Consider the following 23101-nt stretch of genomic DNA (forward strand, 5'->3'; position numbering starts at 1 on the left):
CGCTGCCGTGCCGGGCTCTCGGCGGCGCCGTGTGCGGCAGAGCGCGCGGGGCAGCGGCGGAGGCAGCGCCCTGTCAGCAGCTGTTAGGAAATACATTTGTCACCGGCGGGGCAGGGACTGGAGCCAGGGGAAGGAGGTGGCTGTCAGCGGGGCCTCTGATTTATTGATGGCTTTGGATCGTTCCTGGCTCGGGATGAGCTCACCCAGGGGGAACAGTGGCGAGGTGTGGAAGGAGTGGGCCCAACTGTGATGCTCTTACCTGTTGTCAGCTGCTCCCCAGTGCGGCAGTTCATCCCAGACGTGGGTCTTTATCCACTTTCCCAGCAGGGCTGACTGCTGGAATTTGCTCCTGTTAGTAGTTCCCACAGGTTAGCAGGACTTGCAGCTGAAGAACTTCTGTCCCACAGGGACCTGGTTTAGTGGTGACCATGATGATGCTGGGTTAACAGTTGGGCTTAATGATCTAAGAGGACTTTTCCAACCTTACTGATTTTTGGCTGTTCCTCTCAGGAAGAGTGTGGTTGGTGTAGTGGCCCTGCTGCCCAGCTGCTTTCTCCTGCTGCCACTGGTTTACCTGTGGATGCTGATGGCTCCTCTGAGCTTGCTGGGGACATCTCTCTGCACCCATTCCCCAGCAGATCACCATTTTCATGGAGTCTCACTCTCAGTTCCTATGTGTGATCTCTCTCTTCCCAGCTCTCCCATCTGTCCTGAAAGCTTTTCTCCTTCAAATTCAACTCCATGGGCTCCTACCTGTGTATCATGTTCTTCAGGTGTGGCTTAGTGTCTTTCCAAAGGGACTGTGCTTTTCCATGCTTTGGAAAGCACGTGGCTTTGTTTTGCCTTTGGAGAACTGTGCACTCTAAGGGAATTAACTGGTTCTGCCACAACCTTCTGTCTTCAAGAGCAAATTCTTGGCTGTAATATGACAGCACTAAAAGATGCCATTTCCACCATCTCATGAGTGTGACAGCAGGTGGGTGATCACTGGTAGTATAAAAGGTGAACATGGTGCTTTGGGCATGATATGAAGGTTGGGAACTTGTTGTGGACAGGGATGAGGTGCACACAACAGGCTTCCAGCTGTTTGTACATCCCAAAAGTCTTAGCATAGCTGTATCTTTAACCGTGTATGTTCCCTTCCTCTTTAGGTTTGGAAGAAGCTCCTGAGCTCCGAAACTCCCCGTGTCAGTGTCTTCATGGCAGTGCCCACCATCTATGCCAAGCTGACAGAGTATTATGATGAGCATTTCTCCCAGCCACAAGTCCAGGATTTCGTGCGGGCCTTTTGCCAGGAGAACATCAGGTGGGAGAGCGATGCCCCCATGGGCAGGGGCTGCTGGTGCCTGGCTGTCCCCACCCTGGATGCTCCAGGTTTTCCTTTCAGCACCACCTCTTTCAGTGCTGGTTGTTGTGCCTTGGTGTCTCTTTGACAGGAACAAGGGTGACATTATTTAATTATGAGCCACTCTTGCATGGTAAAGCCAGAAGGGGCTCGTTATCTGTGTCACCCTGTGTATCACATGGCTGAGGACTTTGTCCTGCAGCCCAAGCTGGAACTCCAGCATCTCTTTTAGGAGGCTGTCCTGTCTTAACCTAAACCCCATATCAGACAGAGAATGTGAGGAACATCTTTGGAGCTTTTGTCATAAGGTTTTATACATAAGAGCAGACTTTATGTGGCTGCAAATTCCCTGGAGCAAAGGTGATCTTGGGTGCTCTCTTACCTGGGCTTTCTGTGTGCAGGTTAATGGTGTCAGGCTCAGCAGCCCTGCCTGTGCCTGTGCTGGAGAAGTGGAAGAGCATCACTGGGCACACCTTGCTGGAGAGGTATGGGATGACTGAGATCGGGATGGCGCTTTCCAACCCTTTGCATGGAGTCCGTGTCCCAGGTAGGGGTCTCCAGTGGGTGCCCACCTGCTGTTTGGAGGTGTGTGCTGGGAAATGGGGTTTCTCTGCACAGAATGAGGAGCAGGCTAGGGTAGGAACAAGGATGCTGGTAGGGAAATTGGCATTGGGAAGCCAGGACATGGATGTGTGGAAAGTGGCTGATGGGTTTCCTTGGGATCAAAGCTGTGTGTGCAGAGCTTGCAGTGGTGCCTCCTAGCCTGAGCAGCCAGACTTTATTACTTGGTGCTTTATTACTTCCAAAATGTTAGTGAATTGAAGCACTGGGACTGTTTTTTCAGCTCCTGCTCCCTGGAGCTGTATTTCTGTGTGGTGCCACACAGGATTCTCCACACAGCAGTGCTTGTCCAACCCATCAGTGCCAAACACTTAAAATAGGATGTCTGCTCACTCTTATTTTAGTGCCTGTTTCTTGCCTTTTCAGGAATTAGAAATTGTCACACCTCGATGTACTCTCTGGTCCTGTTCTCTCCTTGTCCTCCCCCCCTTCTCTTAGCTACACTTTGTGACTCCTCTTGATATCTGTACTTTGTGTAACCTAGAAATAAATTGATCTGAACATTACAAATAGAAAATGCCCCCGCCCTCCCTTTGGTTGGAGCGTGGCCATCTGTGTGCTGAGCACCCACCCTGTGCCACCTGCCTCCCCACACTCTGTCTGTGCAGACATGGCACCATATGCAGCCCCCTGAGGGACCTGAGGGGCTGTCCTGGGTGTCACCCCTTCCCACAGCACCCCAATCCCACAGGATACACAAGCTGGACCTCACAGGATTCACACAGGGGGAGGGGAAGCCACAGCTCCCCCTCACTGTCTCCTCAGCCTGGAAACAGCTTGAAATACAAACTCTGTTTTACTTTTGCAGAGTAACTCTCATTCCCCCACTCCACCTCAGGCAGTTTTCCCTCCCTCCAGAAGCCCCATCCCTGCAGGCAGGAGAGGGAAGCAGGCAGGGAAACAAGATTCCCACCTGCTTTAGCTCGAGCTGTGAGCCCCACACCCCAGGTTGATGGTGCAGAGATCATTCCAGTGTCCCTGTGGCCTCCTTGTATTTGCTTTTTATTGATCTTCATGAGGGGAAATGAGTGGAGACTCTGGAAATTTCCCAGGAGACTAAAAGAGACAGGAAATAAGACTGAAACTAACATGGCATGGCAGAAGTTGGCACCCAGACAGGCAGCTCCTGCCCCAGAGCATCATCCCTGAGGATATTGGGGTCTGCAGGGGACCTGGTGACAAATCCTCTCAGTCACTCCAACTCCATCCAGGGGCTCCTGTGGTCCCAAGAGGAAAGAGAAGCATCTCACAAAGGTGTGGATCAGTGAGAGACCGTACAGAAAGGAGGCCATAATTGAATAGGCTTGATTAATTTATTTCAGGAAGTGTCAGCTGGGAAGCAGATGGGTGAAGCTGAGGCATAATTTACTGGAGCTGTGAAAAAGCTTTTGATGTAGTGCCCTGTTAGAGGCTGGGCTGGGAGGTCACCGTGTAGCACAGAGCACCCGAGGCAAATGCGATGATGGGCTGGGGACAGGGGACATTTGCCAGAGGATTTCTCCTGGAGTGGAACCAGCACATGCCCTTCTCTACTGCTTTGACCTGTTTGAGAGAGTGCAGAGGAGGCCACTAAGATAATTAGAGGGATGGAGCACCTGTCCTATGAGGAAAGGCTGAGAGAATTGGGATTGTTCAGTCTGGAGAAGAAAAGCTTTGGAGTGACCTAACTGTGGCCTTCCAGTGCCTGAAAGGAGCCTGCAAGGAAGTTGGAGGGAGAAAACTGACAAGGGTCTGGAGTGGCAGGACAAGGGGGAATGGCTTCAAACTGACAGAGAGAGGGTTTAGATTGGATAACAGGAAAAAAATTTGCCCTGTGAGGGTGGGCAGGCCCTGGCACAGGTTGCTCAGAGAAGCTGTGGCTGCCCCATCCCTGGAAGTGTCCAAGGCCAGGCTGGACAGGGCTTGGAGCAACCTGGGATAGTGGAAGTTGTCCCTGCCCATGGCAGAGGGGTAGAATTAGATGACCTTTAAGGTCTTTTCCAACCCAAATCATTCTGTGATTCATGAGGTTCTGAACAGAGTTCCTGGGGCATCCTTTGCCCTCTTTCACCTGCTTGGTGTGGCTGGGAAGGGTTGAGTCCTCCGAGCCTGGCCATCCTGCCCATGTCCCCACTGGTGTCACCAGCAGTGTGGCACTTCTCTCCACCCACTGCACAGGTCTGAAGGGGCTTGGACGAGGACGTGGGGGCTTTAATTTTCAGAAGAAACAAAGATGAAAGGTTTGAAAGATAAATGTTTGCTTGTATATGGTTAAAACCCTGCTTAAAATGCCTCTGTTTTCACCAGCTCTCATTCTAATCCCCCCTGGTGCTGTTACTGTGAAGGGAGATGAATAATTCATGGCCGGAGAATGCCTCACTGGGCCTAATCACCACTTTAATTGGAGGTTTAGATCAGAGGCAGCTAATAGCTCCTACAGCGGGGACTCCGTGTATTGTTGACAGTGAGATCGTTGAGTGCCTTATCGTTGGCCTGTTTCAATTCTCCCGGGACTCGGCGGCACATAACAGCACCGAGGTGCCCAGATACCGAAGGACACAGACCGCGGGGCCAATTAAATTTATCTGGGAAGAGCTGACAACTTTTTTAAACAGAGGAGAACCGGGGAAAGAATAATAGTGTCACTCCTTGCTGCCTGCGGTCCTGACAGGCAGGAGCCTGCACAATGGAGAGAGCTGGGAGGGAGCAAGAGGGCAAGGAGCAGGAATTTCTCCCCAGTTTCCACTCAGGATTATGGCTGGGCACAAAAAGAAGCCAGTGCTGAGTGTTGACCCCCTTCTGATTATCACCCTTGACTGTGGTCTTGATAAAGTCAGGATATCTGGTGCTGTTCCTGGAGAAGAGGAGGCTCAGAGGTGACCTCATCACTGTCTAGAACTACCTGAAGGGAAGTTCTGGCCAGGTGGGGGTTGGTCTCTTCTCCCAGACACTCAGTAATAGGACAAGGGGGCACAGGCTCAAGTTCTGCCAGGGGAAATTGAAGTTGGAGATCAGGAAAAAGTTCTTTGCAGAGAGAGTGCTCAGGCATTGGAATGGGCTGCCCAGAGAGGGGGTGGATTCCCCATCCCTGGAGGTTTTTCAGCTGAGCTTGGCCGTGGCACTGAGTGCCATGATCTGGTAAAGGGACTGGAGTTGGCCCAAGGGTTGGACTTGATGATCTGGGAGGTCTTTTCCAACCCAATCCATTCTGTCATTCTATGGATGTGGCACTGAGTGAGAATCCACCACATCTTGATCCAACCCCACTGTGATCACCAGCCCAGGGCACTCTGTGCCCTGGGCTGGTGGTCACAGTGGGGTTGGATCAAGGGTTGGACTTGATGATCTCGGAGGTCTTTTCCAACCCAGTCAATTCTATGATTCTGTGATTCCTTTGGGAAGGGGCCCAAGCTGACCTGTTGGAGTTGGCACAGTGTGTGTTTTGATAGGGTGGGTGGGCCTGGGAAGTTCTAGTCAGTGTTTTTGCACAGATTTTATTAGTACTGTCAGATTTGTGTAACTCTGATCAATGGTATGAGCTTTTCAGCCTTTACGGATGTTGAATTCCAAGTTTGTCATTTTTCCTAAATACCAGAAAACCTTTTGCAGACTGAATATAAGGAAGCAGCTCTCCACCAGGGACTTGTTTTACATGTTGGTTTTACTTTAGCCAAGTAGGAAACAAATTGGAGGAGCTTTACTTGTAACTGTGATATGAAACACTGTGGGAACACGTCGCTTTTCTGTGGCTTAGATTTGCCAACTGTGCTGGGCTTTGGTGTTTCCTTCTCAGACTGAGACTAGAAGTGGGCACTACCCTTGAGTTCTGCTGCCTGTGAATCCCTCTGTCACATTTCCATGATGAGGTTCCCAGCTTGCATCCAGGGAAGAAGCATCTTTCAGGAAGGCATCCAGCTGATCTTGATTTGAAGAACTCCAAGTCTGTGTGAGCCCATGGCTGTTCCTTTGCTGATTTCTGCTCCCTCCATGAGCTTTCCAGGACTGACAGGACTGTGCAGAGCCAGGAGTTGGACTCGATGATCCTTGTGGGCCCTTTCAACTCAGGATATTCTGTGATTCTCTGATTCCATAAATACCTCAACATGGCACCTCAGGGCACTTCTGGCTCTCTTCACCCTGATGCCACCCTCTGTCTCTTGGCAGTGTCTGGCCAGGAGATGGGAGCAGCCCCTGCAGTGCTGGTGGTGAGAGAAGGGAGGACCTGGCTGTGTGTTGGCTGACCTGAATGCCGGAGGCAATCCCGAGTGGAGCAGACACGGATCACGGAGCTGCCACGTCGCTTTCTGTTTATTTCTTGCCAGATTTGCTAATTGTTCGGGTAGTTTCACTGCAATAAAATCTCACTCCCTCATAGCCCATCTGCTCTTGGCTCATCCTGCAGGGATGCCATAAATCTGGGCTACGACGACATATCTATTTCCATGGCAACTGACCAGTGTAGCAAACAAAATCATGATGTCACGGATAGCAGGTCGCCAGGGCCTGAAGAGGAGAATGGGACCAGGACAGGGACAGTGTCACCTGAACCCAAAGGCCTGAAATAGAGGTGACAAGGTGAAGGCAGCCCTGGGCTCCAGGTGTTGCATGCCCTGCTCTAGGGACTACCCAAGGTTAAGCTGATCGTGGCAAACCTTGAAAGCATCAGCTGGAGGCTCTTCGTGGGGAAAAAATTATCATCTCTCAAAATAAAGTCACTTATCAATTTATAGAATCCTAGAATTGTTTGAGTTGGAAGGGACCTTAAAGGCCATCTCATTCCACCCCCTGCTGTGGGCAGGGACAACTTCCACTATCCTGAGTGTCTCCAAGCCCTGTCCAACCTGGCCTTGGCCACTTCCAGGGATGGGGCAACCACAGCTTGTCTGGGCAACCTGTGCCAGGGCCTGCCCACCCTCACAAGGAAGGATTTCTTCCCAGTATCCCCTGCCCTGCTTCAGCTTAAGGCCATTCCCCCTTGTGCTGTCACTCCATGTCCTTGTGAAAAGTCCTTCTCCAGTTGAAGCTCAGACCTGGGCAGTTCTCGTGAGCCACAGGCTGCTCTGGGCTGTTGTCCCTCTCCCTGCTCACAGGGGATGAAGGTCACAGGCCTCATTTTGCCACGAGAGCCGTCTCGTGCCGCTGAGATGCCGAGTGAGCCCTGCTGAGCCAGCAGATGCCCACGGCTCCTGGTTGCTGCTGAGCCCATCAGACAGGTCTCAGGAACAAAGCTGCCCTTTCTGCTGAGCTTTCAGGTGCTCCCCAGGAAGAGCAAGCACTAAACCAGGGAGTGGGAATGCTGCAGGTTGGTCACAGAGCTATCTTGGAGCTCAATAGCTGACATTGTGTCAGCTTCCCTGGCTTTGAAAATTGAAACCTGTGGAAGAACGGTGTGGTTTTGATCCCTGCTTTTCTCCTGTGATGTTTTCTATACAGGTTATTGATGTCTCCTAAAACTGAGATAATCCCCTGCAATTCTCACACTGTTAAGCCTTTGCCTCCCCTGTCAGGTTCAGGCTGTAGAGGAGCCACTGGAGTAATCACTGTGCTCTTTCTTTTCACAGCTTTGTGTAGGTTTCATGGTGCTTTATTTTTTTTTAAAAAAAGAAACAGCTTCATTACTGAGCTACGAAGCTGTGCTGAAGTCTTCAAAGACTGGCCAAGAGAGACTGTTCAGGGCTGGAGACACATTTGTTTTCCAAGGCATTTCCAGCACTGCCTGCTCAGCGAACAACAGCGTATTGCACCGTGGTGACATTTGCATGCAGACACACGACTGATCGAAGCCTTCCTGAAGGGTAACCCCCTGCTAGGAAGTTCTTTAGTGCCAGCACAGTCTGCAGATGCCATTGATAGACGAGCAGCTGCTCTTTTGCATCCTTGATTTTGTGATTTCCCAGAGGCTGTCCAGTGTTCCCACCTTGTTTTCTCCGTAGGTTCCGTGGGCACGCCGCTCCCAGGGGTGCGAGTGCGCATTGCCACCGAGACCCTGAAGAATGGAGCTCGTTCCTACACTGTCCATGCTCAGGGGGATGAGAACAGCACACAGGTAGTGCCCACCCATGTTTGCTTCACTTGGAACAGGTCTTCACTCATGGAAGACCTTTCCATCTCTTTAAAACCTCAAGGACTGAGGATTCCACTGTTTTATTTCCCAGGAAGTGAGTTATGCTATTTAAAGGGTTTTTAATTATCTTTTAGGTTCCTATAGCCATGGTACTTTATGGACTGCACAGGTGTTGTCTACTGTACCATAGAATCATGAAATGCTTTGGGTTGGGTTGGGAGGCAGCTTTCAAGGTTCTGCTCCCCTGCCATGGGCAGGGACACCTTCTATTATCCCAGGTTGCTCCAAGCCCTGTCCATTCTGGCCTTGAACACTTGCAGGGAAGGGGCAGCCACAGCGTCTCTGGGCAAACTGTCCCAGGCCGTCCCCACCCTTATAGGAATGGATCTCTTCCCAATATCCCATCTAAATCTACTCTCTTTCAGTGTGAAGACCTAGTCTAGTGGAAGGTTCATGCCCATGGAACAAGATGAGTTTTAAGATCTCTCCCAACCCAAACCATTCTGTGATTCTATGATTGGAAGGGCAGGACTGGTGGCCTTGGGGGTTGCATTCATTTTGAAACAGCAGTGAGGGAAACCCATCAGGTTTCCATGAAAATCCAGCTCCATGCCAAGCCCCAGCTGCCACATGATGTGTGCCCCAGCAGTTCTGGTATCAGCAGTCAGATATTGGATAGGGAAGCATGATCTGCCTCCATCCCAGATATCTGCCTGCAGAAGCAGCTCAGCCCAAGGCCTAGATTGTCCTGCTGCCTCAGCCCTTTGTCTTCCCATAGAAATGGCTGAGCAGGGTCTGCTTTGCTGCCATATTCCCTCATTGTGGGTGCAGGTTCGTGTCACTCCAGCAGATCAATCCCCAGGTGATGTCTGGGCTCGGCTGAGCAGAAAAATGTGTGTGTGTGAGAAATTCCAGCCATGTGGCCACGTGGGTGGGAGACAGGCAAGCGTGAGATCCAACCCAAAATGCGTGGCTTCACTCACTCCTCTGGGGAAATTGCTTCTCATCCAGCCACCTACATGCCAGGGGTTTGAAAGGAGCTCCCAGGCTGTGCAGGGTGTACAGACATTGCTGGGGTAAGCACTGGGGAAAGGCTTGAGAAACCCTTTTATTCTCTACATTCTCTGTGCTGGCAGGTGGGGACACCAGCAGGACCCTGGGCAGCCCCATGTGTGGGTTGTGCTTGGGCTGGGGCAGGTTGTGTTCCATGTTCTGGTGCCATACAAGCACTGGATCCCACCCTAGGCATGTAAAACAAGTGCAGGGGACAGATGAGAGGGGCCACTCTGGCCAGGCATTGTGGCTTTTATTAAAAATAAGAGGTTTTCTGTTCTTTCCTCTCTGTCACTGCTGTGGTGTGGCTGAGCAGGATTTTTGTCACTTCCCTGGATGAGTGTTATGTTTCACAGGTTTGTCCCCTCATCCCAGAGTTAGCTCTTGGCCTTTCTTTTCCACTAGTGTGGAACTGAGACATGAAATATAACGTGTCCCTTTTAGTAATGATCCTATAATGCTTTTTTCCCCCTAAGGGATTTCTGGGCTCTTTACAAATTAGGTCTCAGACACGAGAATCCCCAAAGTGCAGCTACTTCCAGGATGAAATGTGGATGTTGTTCTACTGAATTATGAGAGGAAAAAATATGGAATGTTATTTTTCTGCTCAATACTCCTTTCTCTTCCTTCTCATTGCATTGAGTGACCAGAGAGGAGGAGCCCAGCTGACCTGTGTCTAGTGCTGGAAGCTCACCACCCCCTCAGGCCTTCAGAGAGCTGAGATTCACATAACTCTTCTCTTTTCCCTTGCTTCAGGCTGCTTGAATTTATTTTTAGGGCAGAGGAATTTCCCTTTTATCCCAGCCATTTCTCACATACACCCACTCTCCAGCCCCCAGGGTGGATGGCTGAGGTCCATATCCATGTCTGCCCCCTGGAGCTCCCACCAGCTCCCAGGAGCTCCCACCAGCCCTGGGGTTGGCTCCTCGCCCCTTGCTGATGCTTTGCTTTGCATCAGGGTCTCCCTTAGGGATCTTTTGAATGTTCTGGTGAATTCTTAAGTCATCAGCTGGGGAGGTGGTAATTTACCTCTGGATGTCAGCGGATGGGTTGGTCCCTCTCTGAAAAGTTGTCCCCATCTCACCCACCATTCTCCTTGTCCTGGCTTAACTGGAGTTTCTTCAGGTTGGAGGGAGAAAAATGGTCCCATCTGTTTCAGTCCACCCTAGGAGACAGTGGCTGGCTGGGTGCCACCAGGACAGCCACAACATTTCCAGGAGCAGAGCAGAGCCAGCTGCCTCTGTCCCTGGGACTGTCACAAGGTGGGAAAAACAGTCCCTGCTCTCAGCATGTCTTGGCACAGACGGATGTGTGGAGATGCCAGGAGTTTGGGTTTTATATGCCCTGGGCATGCAGTGTGACTTTCCATGGCAGGGCCAGGCAGGCAGACAGGTGGTGACCCCCCTCTGCTCCCAGGGAGGCTGTAATTCCACTGCCTCACACCTGAGGTCCCAGGCAGAGCCTCACCTGCTGCCTGTCCCTGCCCCGAGACGCTGCTGCTGGCACTGTGTGTGCATCATGCTTGGTTAATAATTCATGTCAGCAGAGAATACGTCAGTGGAATTTATTTAAAACAAGGAGGATCTGACAGTCCGAGTGCTCTTCACGCTCCACCAGCCAAAGGCCTGGCTTTGTTTAGATCAGCTCCTCCATGACAGAGGGGATGTCCCCTGGATGGGAAGATCTGTTTTGTGTCACCCTGCCTATGCCACGGGATAACCCTGTGGCCTTTTCCTTGCATCTTAAGAGAAGGATGAATAAATCCTTCCTCACCTCCCTTGCAGGAGGGCTCTGAGCCTTACAGGATGTTGGTTGAGGGCTGGGAGGTCTGTGCTGTGGACCTGGCAAAGGTAGAGGAGTCCTGGTGGGAGGGCTGGTGGTGGAATCAGTGACAGGAGTCACTTGGCCTTCCCAGTGCCCACTCTGCCCGGGCTGTGGAGCAACTGGGGTGCAGCCTCACCTTGAGCAGTGTGTGCCACGAGGATGGGGAAAGGTCTGGAGGGGAAGCCATGAGAGGAGCAGCTGAGGACACTGGTTTGTTCATCTGGAGAAGAGGAGGCTGAGGGGAGACCTCACTGGGGTCTTCAGCATCCTTCCAAGGGCATCACAGGGGCAGGTACCAATGTCTTCACTCTTGGGACCAGTGACAGGACTCCAGGAAATGGCTGGATCTGTGTCAGGGGAGGTTTAGGTTGGATATTCCCCCGGAGGGTGGTTGGGCAGTGGAACAGACTGCCCAGGGCAGTGGTCACAGCCCCAAGGCTGCCAGAGCTCAAGGAACGTTTGGACAATACTCTGAGGCACATGGTGGGATTGTTGGGATGTCTGTGCAGGGCCAGGAGCTGGACTGGATGATCCATGTGGGTCCCTTCCAACTCAGCTTATTCTGTGGTTCTGTGAGGGCAAGCACCGTGGGGCTCACCCAGTGGGATGCTGAGCAGCCCAGCAGGAGTTGGGCTCCAAGCCATCCCTTCCCACCAGGCTCCTGCGAGCAGGTGATCTCCATGCCGGGGGTGAGGCACATTGTCAGGGCAATCTGTGAGGCGTTCACACGTCGGCTGTGCCCTGCAGACCCTCCTGACTGCGAGCAGAGCACGCCTGCCTTTGCCAAGGGAATTGTTTGCGGAGCCTCGCGAGGTCACCGCCTTCCCGGCGCGCGTTGGGCTCGGGTTCCTGCCTCCTGCTCCCGCGACAACAGGCTTTCTCCGAGCTGTTTCTTCCCCACTAACACAGTCTCTTCCATTAGACTGGGGTGTCGCAGCCTTTCCTTTCACACCGTCACCCTTTGGACATGTGAGATCCAAACAGGAGCGCGGCAGTGCCGAGGGAACGCGTGTGGGTGGCAGGAGCAGGGAGGTGGGGAGTGTTTCTGCTCTGCCATCCGGGAACTGCCTCAGCTGGCAGCAGGGGACTGCTGTAATTTGCAAAGCTGGTTCCTGGCACACCCTGAAGATCAATAATCTACTTAGCTGAAAGTTTGCTGGATCTCTGTTCTTCCCTTCATTTTCTCCCATGCTGTGATTAGAGTGCTGAATTCCTCTCATGCACGTGCTCCGGCCCTTCAGTCTCCTGACATCTCATGAGCCTTGTGCCCCGTTGCATCCCAGTTGTTCAGGTTTTCAGCTGGCTCTCGTGACGCTTTGCTGGATGTTTCTACATGTTGGGCTGTGAGCTGGTTTCCTGAGCTGACACGGAGCCACATGGATCAGGCTGTCACTGTGCCCTGCCTGAGGCTGCACCATCACTGCCAGTACCAAACCAAGGTGCTCTAAGCTGACAAGATCCCCTCACTGCTCCATCTGTTCCAGCTGAGGATGCTCAGCAGCCTGGGGACACCCGTGACAGGACAGTGTGGCAGGAGGTGACAGTCCCATCAGAGTCACCGTGCCTGCCCTGACAATGTCCCCACCTCCTCCCTGCGCTGTGTGGGGATGCAGACCATTGTCCCCCAGAGAGCTGCTGTCCTGGGAGTGCTGGGAGAAGTGTTTCTCCTCTAACACATGCCTGGGCGCAGAAGTGTGGAACCAGATGTCAGGGACAGCAACTTTGCCTGCTTTGAGTCACCCCAGCTCTTGCTCCTGGAGCCACTCATGTCTGAAGCAGCTGCTAAACTTTTCACGTACCTTAAGCAGCTGCCTGTTGGGTCCATCGGTCTGTTTAGGCTCAGTAATCCTTACCCACAGCCCTGAATGCTCTTTCCCCTGGTCTTTTTTCCCTGTAATTTTTGGAGCTCTTCCCATGGCTGTGGCTCCCAGGAAAGGGTTACAGCTCTCCAGCGCTGAACGTTTGAGTTTGCTTTGTTCAGTGCAATGCATATTTCATACGCTCAGCTTCCCAGCTGGCAGAGGCCTGGAAACCCTGCAAGCTGTCGGGTATTGTCTCTCTCCTTCTTTACTTGTTTGTTTGTTGAGCTTTTTTGGGTTGTCATTTTTGTTGGATTTCTTTTTTTTCTTTTTTTTTTTTAATCTTTTCCAAATTGCTCGCTCGCACGAAAGCCAAACCCCAGCCCCTGCCAATGGGGGTCTCTCAATAGATAAATGGCTTCACAGCTGTATCCAAGGCAGGGCTGTAGCCAGGGCTTTTGTGGCAGGTGATTTCCTCGTGCCGGGGCTGCCAAGGGCACTGTGGGGCCGGGCGGGTGACAGGAGCCAGCAGCAGGAGGACGCTGTGCCACGGGCTTTGCTCCCCCCTCCAAAGGTTGTAATTATCCCGTTGTTTATCCATATGCAAGCTGTCGGCCTGGACGGGAGCGGCTCGGCTGTGGCCATCGCTCCCGAAAGCCACCAGCGTCCCCAGGCCCCTCCTCCCCGTGTCCCCTGTGTCTCTGCCATCTGCTCCCAGCTTGCTGCTGGTTGCCAGCACCTCGGCAGGGCTGCAGGCGCTGGGGGCAGCTGGCACTGTCACTGTGGTTGTGACCGGAGGTCTTGGCATTGATGTCCCTGTGGAGGAGACCAGGAGTGGCTCCACCTCACTCACATTCATCCTACATCTCTGGAGAACCATGGGGAGGAGCTCGGTCACCACTGAGCTGCCAGGGTTGTCTTGGAGGCTTCCTCCAAGGACTGGGTATTCCTGTGGCTGCAGCCTGTGGGTGGTGTGGATTTGGGTGCTTGGCACCCATCTGCACCAGGTCACACGTGGAGGTGCTGCTATACCTGTATCCCTGTGGGATTTCTCCTCATCCATCCAGGTATTCTGAAGCAGCTGGTGTGACCATACCAGGTTCTTCTCCTGTGTGTGGCCCCTGAGGGTAGAGATGGGAACATGCCAGCCGTGCCTGGCATTCCTGAGAATGGCCAGGTATGGACATGCTGGTGGGGATGTGACTGCCTAGCCCAGAGGAACAACCAAAGGAACACCTGGTTTGGTCCTTTCCTATCCCAGTCAGACCTCTGCCTAAACCAGTTGGTTCTTTGTCCTTGGTGCTCCTACACTTCCAGAACGTTTCTCTTCCACTTTTTCACCTGTTTTCTTGTCCCTGCTGCATCCCATCCTCATGTTCTGGTACCTCAGTGGTGGACCTTACCTCCAGCATCCCAGTTCCATCTCCCATGGGAAGCTTGTCCTCAGGCCCATGATCAGGCATTGTGGGGAATGTGTTGTTGAAGGCAGCCTGGATTAGATGATCTGCTGATTTTCTCCTATCTGCAGCTCCAGCCCTCAGGTTTTCTGGCACAATCCACCTTTGGTAAACACATGCTGCATTTTTTCTCATTTTCCATTTGCCTCTGCTTCTTCCAGAACCTCCTTCCAAAGCCCTTGCAGTTCTGGACACTGCATTTGTGTATGTTCCAGTTATCATTTTTGTTTCTCCATATTCCCCTCATCTCCTCAGGAGCCTGTTTTGTGTCCTGCCCAAGTAATTCAAGTTTCTCTATTTGGTTGCCCAGGCTGCTTTTGTTACTGTATAAACCTTTAGTTGCTTCTCATTGATCACGTCCAGTTCCTTGGTCAACTCGGTCAGTACTTCCATTCTCAGATGTGTTTATATCTCCTTCCTTCTTTCTGTTTGTCGTCTGATGACTTTTTTTTTTTTTATTTATGGCCATAGCTCTATTTTATTTCTTCCTGGTAGGAAAAGTGAGGCATCAAGTCCCCTTGTTTCTCAGCTGAGAACTCCTCTCATCACAGGGGCAGCCTTGATCCCAGAGAGTATTTCTCTTGCACCCTGAAGTTGAATCCATCTGTTAAGCAGAACCCTCTTTCCACAAGTGTTTCTGTTGAACTCACCTTTGTCACAGCACCCTCAGAATCTTTATTAATCTATTATTGTTTTGTGCTTACAGAGAATCCCTGCATGGTTTGAGTTGGAAGGGACCTTAAAGCTCATCTCGTTCCACCCTGTGCTGTGGGCAGGGACACCTTTCACTAGACCATTCCTCTTCATAGCTAAGGGAAGACTTGGGGTGTTTGTGGGAGAGCCCTGGATGTGGTGGGGAGATGCTGAAGCAGAGGCCAAAGAAAGAGGGACATTCTTTTAGAACTTCCCTGGAGTTTTTCCAGCCAAGGGAGGAGACACTGGCCACTGGAATGGCTTGGCATGAGGAACAGTTAGAGGTTCTGGGGCAGTGTCTGTGCGGTCCAGGCTCATCACAGCCTTGCCAACCTCCACTTTTAAGGAAGGCTGATGGAAAACAAACCAAAGGTCAGTCACTGCTCAAATCCTTTCCTGGTCCTCAGCTTGCCCCAGCACAGAATTGGCACAGGTGTCGTGAGGGCACATCGGGAGCTTTTCCCTAATGAGGAGAGTGGAGGGAGGAGGACGATGTGCTGACATCTCACCTCGTTTGTTATCTTGGGAAGCCTGCAAACAAGAGGGATGAGAACAGCAGCAGGGAGAGCTGTTGGCATCTCTGGAATAGTGTTATGCATTTAATTTATGGTGTTAATATAGATTGGGAAGTTTTGTGTCCATAGAACAACTGTGGGGAGGACTGACCTTTCCCAAATTTGGGTTGTTTTCTGTGCTGCTCTTGGGATCATCTGGAGTTAATCAGTTCTGTAGCTTTCAAAAATCAGTATTGCCTAAAAATATAGACAATCACTTTTGTTTTCAGTGGAGCAATATTTGCTATAAGTAAAGGGTTGGGTTGTTTGAAAATAAGTTTCAGTTTTCCAGCTCCACTGTGCACCAGCCTTGCTTTTAAATTTATAACCCTCCAAAATGAAAAGTAAATGGATTGTGTTATTCCCAGCCCTTTTATAAAAGTTAACATTGCAAAAACAGATGTGAAATGTGGTCTCATAGATTACAGCCTGGGCTTGGGGTTTTTAGGTTGGAGGTTTATTCTTTCCTTACTCTCTCTGTGCTGTGTCCCCAAGGAGCAGAAATCTGCCTTTTTCCAGCAGGAGGAAAATTTTTCTGTGTCTGAATTGCCTCCTGCTAGGCTTGTGCAGGATGCTGCAGGACATGGAGCTCCGAGGAACGATAATGCCACGGCAAAAACGTGCAACTTAGCAGGGAATTTTTAATTTGGAATGTGCAGGAGAGTTCAGATTGCCTGGGAATTTGATAATGCTCTAGCAAACCTCATAGCCCTAGGACATCCATTCCAATATGGCCCAGGGAGACAGTGATTAAAAGGCACTGTCAAGTGGGTTATTGGTCTCCAGCTTCTTCCTCACCTCCTTCAGTACCCACCATGCCAGTCCTGGATGTGGTGTGATCCCCTGGTCTGGAAAAGCGGAATCTGGGCAAAACCTGGAGCTCCCCTTCTTTCTGCAGGTCTCTGTGGGCTGAGCTGTTGGATGCTGTGTTTGCCCTGGAGAAAAGGAGGCTCAGAGGGGACCTTCTTTCTCTCTGCAACTCCCTGATAGGAGGACGAAACCGGGGGGGAGTCGGGCTCTGCTCCAGGGAACAGGGACAGGAGCAGAGGGAATGGCTGTAGGGGAGCTTTAGGTTGGACAGCAGGAGGAATTTCTCCGTGGAGAGGGTGATCAAGCACTGGAAGGGGCTGCCCAGGGAGGTTTGGAGTGCCCAGCCCAGGAAGTGTCCAAGGAACGACTGCTCTGGGCTGAGGGACAAGGTGGGCATCGGGCACAGGATGGACTTGATGATCCTGGAGTTCTTTTCCAACCTCAGTGATTCTGTGATTATGGGACAGTGGTCTGGGCCACCAAAGTCTTGAAGGGGTGAGTGAGGGTTCTCCTGAGGGACAGGGCTGTTTCTGGAGGTGCTGGTGGCAGGTGAGCTCCAGCAGTGGTGTGGTGGGAGTGGGACAGAGCATTTGTGCTCCGCAGCCCAACCCTGGAGGGCAGAAGGGAGCTGGGTCAGTCCTTCAGACTTTGTTATTCTCTATGCTCTGGCATGTTAAAGACCCCCCAGCAAACACCAGAAAAAAGTTACCTCTCTGGGAGAACCTCTAAAAGGGCTCCATCATTTCCATAAACCTCACACATATAAATTATTGTCTTCTATTAGTCACTTAAGGGCTCAATTGCTTAATTATTTTGATCACGGTAATAATTTATTTACAAGGTGGGGAAAAATGCCAAGCACTTCCAAGCTGAGCAGCACATTCAGGCTGTGGTGGAGGAGGCAGGGCTGCAGAAGCATTTCCTTCCTCCCAAGTCTAAATGCTTCTGTTCCACAGAATCACAAGGTCCCTTCCAAGGTTCCTCCTGAGAGATGATGCTCCGATCCACAGCCTTTGGTGCTCACTCAGGAAAGATGTTCAGCAAGACCAAGTGGAGGGTCCTGTGTGTGGGTCGAGGCAAACCCAAGCACAGACACAAGCTGGGGGAAGAATGGGTTGAGAGCAGCCCTTGGGAGAGGCATTTTGGGGATGTTGGTGAAAGAGAAGCTCAGTATGAGCCATCAGTGTGTGCTGGCACCCAGAAACCCCCCATGGCCTGAGGTGATTCCACAACATGGGCAGCAGGTGAGGGGGTGATTCTGCCCCTCTGTCCTGCTCAGGTGAGACTCCCCTGCAGAGATGCCTCTGGAGACAGGCTGGAATTACTGGGAGTGTTCACCTGGAGAAGGGAAGGCTCCAGGGAGACCTGACAGCCCCTTCCAGTGCCTAAAGGGGCTCCAAGAGAGCTGGAGAGGGACTTTGGGCAAAGACCTGATGACAGGATAAGAGGGAATGGCTTCCCACTGCCAGAGGGCAGTGTCAGATGGGATATTGGGAAGGAATCCTTCCCTGTGAGGGTGGGCAGGCACTGGCACAGGTTGCCCAAAGAAGCTGTGGCTGCCCCATCCCTGAAAGTGTCCAAGGCCAGCTTGGATGGGACTTGGAGCAACCTGGGCTGGTGGGAGGTGTCCCTGCCCATGGCAGGGCAGCTGGATCTAGATTAACTTAAGGTCTCTTCCAACCCAACCCATTCCATGATTCTGTGATTATTTGGAGAGACAGGGGAAAGGAGGCATCTGGCAGAAGTTATATGTGCCCCCTGATAGCTGCTGTTTGCAACCTGCTGTTATTTGGGCTTTTTCCTAAAAACGTGTCTGTCTCCCTCCCAACCCTCAGCCCAATAACACGTTCTCACATCCCCAACAAACCTCACCTTCCAGCTTTCTCTCTGTGTCTCCCACATGTTTCTGCTTAGGAATCTGCTGTGCCTCCCCTGCTTCCCAGAGAAGGACACGTCGCTCTGAGCCTCCCTCCATAAAAGCCCCTAATTCCATTAAAGTCCATTACAAGCTCCTCTCCCGCAGTTCCCGGAGGAATGTGGGGCAGAGACCGCAAGAAAACAAATGGGCACTTTGAACAAATCCCAGGGCCATTTGCCAAGTGGGGATTCCCAGCTCTTTACAAACCACCCTCCTAATAAAGAGGTAAATGGGAAGGGGGAAAATATGCATTTTATAATCACCCAGATTTAGTCCTTCAAAGGATTTATTACAACCTTTTATTTTCATGCGTGGAAAATGGAATCTTATCTCGTGTGCCGGCTGGGCCAGCTCGACTCTCCGGCTGGGTTTAGAGCAGGGACCTCTCAGACAACAACCTCCAGGGCCACGCTCTGCCTGGGTTTTAAGGTTCCTTGAATGCATTAAAATATGGCACTGGGAGAGGGGGAGATCTGTGCAATCAGCAAGCTGATGCCTCCAGCAGCTGCTTGTGCCGTTCAGCCGCTGCCTCAACACCGGGAACCACCGAGACTTGTGGGAGAAAGGAAACAACCAGCCCAGGCATGTGTTCCCAACCCTGCTCCCAGGGCCAGCCAGTGGGGTTTTAGCAGGGATCAGGCACGAGGGGTTGTGGGAGATAAATGCCTTGAACCTTGAGTTTTAATTTATGCTGTTTGTGAGCTGGTTCCATCCCCTCTGCCACGCTGGGGAGCGGTGCCAGTGACATCCTGAGTTCAGCAAGCAAAATCCTATTAAGATAACGTCACGGCCTTTCTGTTTTACTGTTTGCAAGCCAGCCATAACATCATTAAATTACACAACAGGGAGGTGCCTTCTGCCAAGGGGCTCTGCTCGAGATAAGATGTGGGCTGAGCCGCTGCCAAAATTTGAGTTGATATGACAGGAAATTTGGAGCTGGTTCAAGGCTTGATTCACAGCAGACATCGAGAGTGCAGGTAAACACGGGGCAGGATTGGTCCCTGGGGCAGCTGGGCTGTGCAGGTATCTGGATAGCCAGCACTGAGTGGTGCCTGGGCAGGATGGGGTTGATGAAGGGCTGATGCTTCAGTGCTGCTGTTACTGTCTCCCTCATGGCCCTGTTTCTGATTTTTGGGGTCCCAGTCAGATCTCGTCCGTGTTACAGCAGCTCAACTGCCCAGAAAGTGACTGGGAATTCCCATTAACGAGCTGTTCTCCACAGAGGGACGGAGCAGTGTGTCCAAGCACATCTCACAGGGCCTTCTATCCCATGAGTGGCTTTGCACACCTTGATAATTACTTCAAACTGGCAGAGAATGGGTTTAGATTGGGATATTGGGAAGAAATTCTTCCTGTGAGGGCGGGCAGGCCCTGGCACAGGTTGGGCAGAGAAGCTGTGACTGCCCCATCCCTGAAGTGTCCTGGGCCAGGTTGGACAGAGCTCGGCACAACCTGGGCTAGGGGAAGTTGTTCCTGCCCGTGGCAGAGAGTGGAATTAAATGAGCTTTAAGGTCTCTTCCAAATGAAACCATTCCTTGATCCATGATCGTCCTTGCAAAGGCTTTAAGGTTAACACAGTCCCACAAGTGGTGAATGTTTGTGCCTCTCCAGTTCCTCATCCCTTGGCCTGTTGCATCCTTGTAATTGCCCAGTGATGTGTGTGCAGGAGATGAGACACGGTGCCATGGCAGGTGAGGCTGTGACCTTCCTGCAATTCCTCAGTTTCCATAACAGCAGGATATTTGTTTTGTTGCCATAGAAAACCTGCCTGGACAGGTTTACAGGGGACCAGGTTGTCACTACAACCATTGCCTTCCAGTGGACCTAAAAAGAGCCATGTGTGTGTCCCCAAGCACAAATCAGATGGTGTTTCCTGCCGCCTCCTCAGAAAAAAACCAAAAAGTGTTAGATTGATGGGTTTGGAAAGTGCAGGTTTTTATCTATCAGCAGAGCAGAGTGCAGGGTGGCACAGGCATGAGAGCACATCGTGGCATTGTGAGAGTTGATGTTGTTCAGCTTGGAGAAGAGAAGGCTCCAGGGAGGCCTTTCAGGCCCTTCAGTGCCTAAAGGGGCTCCAGGAGAGCTGGAGAGGGATTTTGGACAAGGGATGGAGTGACAGGACAAGGGGGAGTGGCTTCCCACTGCCAGAGGGCAGGGTTAGATGGGGTATTGGAAGGAAATTGTTCCCTGTGAGGATGTTGAGGCCCTGGTACAAGTTGTGCAGAGCAGCTGTGGCTGTCCCATCCCTGGAAGTGTCCAAGGGATCAGAAAGGACCATCCCTTTTCCAAGAGTATTTCCTGTATGTTTGCTCACAAGACCTCTCCCAGCAGCTGGAAGGTGTTACCCTGCCTGGACTGTGATTCCAGGTTGGCTGTTCATGTTTTGATACAAGATAGATTTTTTTATCCAGTGCTTTGGAATGTGAAAATCCCCTGGGTGAGCCCTTGCATCTGAGGAAAGAGATCCTGCAGGTGGGCAGGATGTGGTGGATGTTGGTAAAGGCTGGAAGAGCACATGGTGTGGGTCCTGCTTGTCCCCCACTGTGCTGCTTCCCAAACTGGGGGACAGATGATGGAGAGGTGCACTCACTGTGTCCCTGTCCTAGGTGACACCAGGCCTGGAGGGACAAGAAGGGGAGCTGCTCGTCAAGGGACCCACCGTCTTCCGTGAGTACTGGAACAGACCCAAAGAAACCGCGGACGCCTTCACGCCCGACGGCTGGTTCAGAACAGGTACAGGGGTGGCTTCCCATGTCACCTGGCAGAGGGGACAGGGGGACAGCAGCTCTGGTTTGGCCCTCAGGGTTCCCCGGCTGTTGAGAGGTTGGGAATTGGGGGTGACAGACAGATGTGCTTCCAAACACTGGGCTCTGAAAGGGTCTCTGCTTGCATTGGCTGTAGTGAGTCAGCCAAGAAATGGGGAATGTTTGGAGTTCCTTGATCCTAAGCATAAAATACCACTAACTTTGTATTTTCTGGGGAATTGAACCTTCCATATCAGTGGGATTTAGCTTAATTTACGTGGGGACTGTGTTATAGAATCATCAACTGCCAGCTGTAACAACTCCCTGACAGGAGGGTGGAGCCAGGTGGGGATCAGTCTCTTCTCTCAGGCAACCAGTGACAGGACAAGAGGAAACAGCCTCAGGCTGTGCCAGGGGAGCTTCAGGTTGGACATCAGGAGGAATTTCTTCCTGGAAAGGGTGGTCAGCCATTGGAAGGGCTGCCCAAGGAGGTGGTGGAGTCTCCACCCCTGAAAGTGTGCATGGAATGACTGGACATGGCACTCAGTGCTCTGGTCTGGTTGGCAATGTGGGGATCAGTCACAGGTTGCACTCAGTGGTCTGGGAGGTCTTTTTCAACCTCAATAATTTTGTGATTCTCTGATTCCACGATACCCACAGCTCTGACTTCCCCATTCCCCCTTTCAGTGTGTGTTAGCAGTGCCACTGTGTCAGGAGTCAGGCTGGATCTCTGATGCCTTCTGTGCAACCTTATTTATTGACAGTTCTTGAGGAAACTGTGATGTATTGTGGTTGTCCTCCCAGAGCAGAGATCACTCTGCCAGCAGTGCCACCACGAGTCCCCGCGCCAGGCGGGTACCACGGGCTGGGACTGGAGCACCATCAGCCGATGCATGCAGGGCAATCAGCTCTAAAAATTTTTTTAGTCAACACTCCTGATGAATATTTCAGCTGCAAAGGAATAACGTGCATTAATTATGGCAAAGAGATGTCTTTAGGAGAAAATGATTTTGAAATTCAGTTTAATTTCATTGTAATGCGCCGCAAACAGGAAGGGAGTATGTGTGTTTAATTGGCTCTCGGGGGTAAGGCCGGGAAGATGGCATGCCTTTGTCACAGGCCATTAGTGATACAGACTGCATAATGAGGGACTACAATCAGCTCACAGCTGCCAGCTCCTACGGGGAGAGAATGATATTAAATAGAAATCAGTATAAATTAAACTTAACCCTTTCGCTGACTGAGCAAAGCTCAGAGCTGGGAATAAGGGAGGGGAGCAGAGACAGGAGTGGGGGGTTCAGGGTGGGTCAGGGGGTGCTTGGCCAAGCCCTTGCAACCAGGTGACCTCCCTGATGTCCCCCCTCACTCAGACAGGAGGCTTGAACTGCCCTCCCCATCCTGTCCCCCACTCTGCCTTGCTTCCCTTCCATTCCTCTCCTCACTGCTTGCTCTGTCTCTCGTGGATATTGGGTCGATGGGGCTGGTTTTTCCCAAGCCTCATTTAACCAGCACTTCTGTGAATGAGCCCTATTGCCCCTTCCTCCCCCTGCTTGCCACCACTGCACTAGCAGCCCCTGGAGATCATTCACAGGTCCCTGTGGTGGTAAAAAAACACTTCAGGGAATGAAAGAGGTTGTGTCCTGTCATAGCAACCGGATCTGGAGGGTGAATTACCGCATCAAGTGCAGGAGAGTGACTTTGGAGCCAAGACCATACTGGCAGGATCCAAAAGAGGTGAATCCAGGCCACTGCCAGACTGTAACCTGCCCTGTCTGCCACTTCCAGGTCACAGAGGTGTTTTAAAGGTGAGGCTGAACCAGCTCCAAAACCCCAGCAATGCCATTTCCATGTCAGTGATCTGCTCCTGCCAGACCCTGGAGTGTGTCCCCACCAGTGACCTGCAGGTCACCTGAAGTGAATGGATGGGGTGATTGCAGGTGGGGGCCAAGTCCCCATAGCTGGGGTTGCATAAAGTTATGGAATGGTTTGAATGGGAAGGGACAATAAATCTCATCTTGTTCCACACCCTGAACACTTCCACCAGCCCAGGTTGCTCCAAGCCCCATCCAACCTGGCCTTGAACCCTTCCAGGTGTGGGGCAGCCACAGTTTCTTTGGGCAAACTGTGCCAGGGCCTCACCACCCTCACAGGGAAGAATTTATTCCCAAGATCCCATTAAGCCTACTCCCTTTCTATTAAAGCCATTCCCTCTTGTCCTTTCACTCCATCCCTTGTCCAAG

The 23101-nt window shown here is 51.7% G+C and overlaps 1 protein-coding gene across 4 annotated transcripts in view; it reads left to right on the forward strand.

Moving 5' to 3' along the window:
* The window catches only part of ACSF3 (acyl-CoA synthetase family member 3), a 59204-nt gene that overhangs the window by 13914 nt on the left and 22189 nt on the right, over positions 1 to 23101 (forward strand). For all 4 annotated transcript variants that reach the window (XM_071567438.1, XM_071567440.1, XM_071567439.1 and 1 more), the window contains 4 exons: positions 1152 to 1306; positions 1747 to 1892; positions 7879 to 7991; positions 20724 to 20850. In XM_071567438.1, the coding sequence (XP_071423539.1) occupies positions 1152 to 1306; positions 1747 to 1892; positions 7879 to 7991; positions 20724 to 20850 (541 nt within the window). The remainder of the gene's footprint in view (positions 1 to 1151; positions 1307 to 1746; positions 1893 to 7878; positions 7992 to 20723; positions 20851 to 23101) is intronic.

Source organism: Pithys albifrons, chromosome 12 (genome assembly GCF_047495875.1).
Source record: "Pithys albifrons albifrons isolate INPA30051 chromosome 12, PitAlb_v1, whole genome shotgun sequence".
Taxonomy (NCBI): Eukaryota; Metazoa; Chordata; class Aves; order Passeriformes; family Thamnophilidae; genus Pithys; species Pithys albifrons.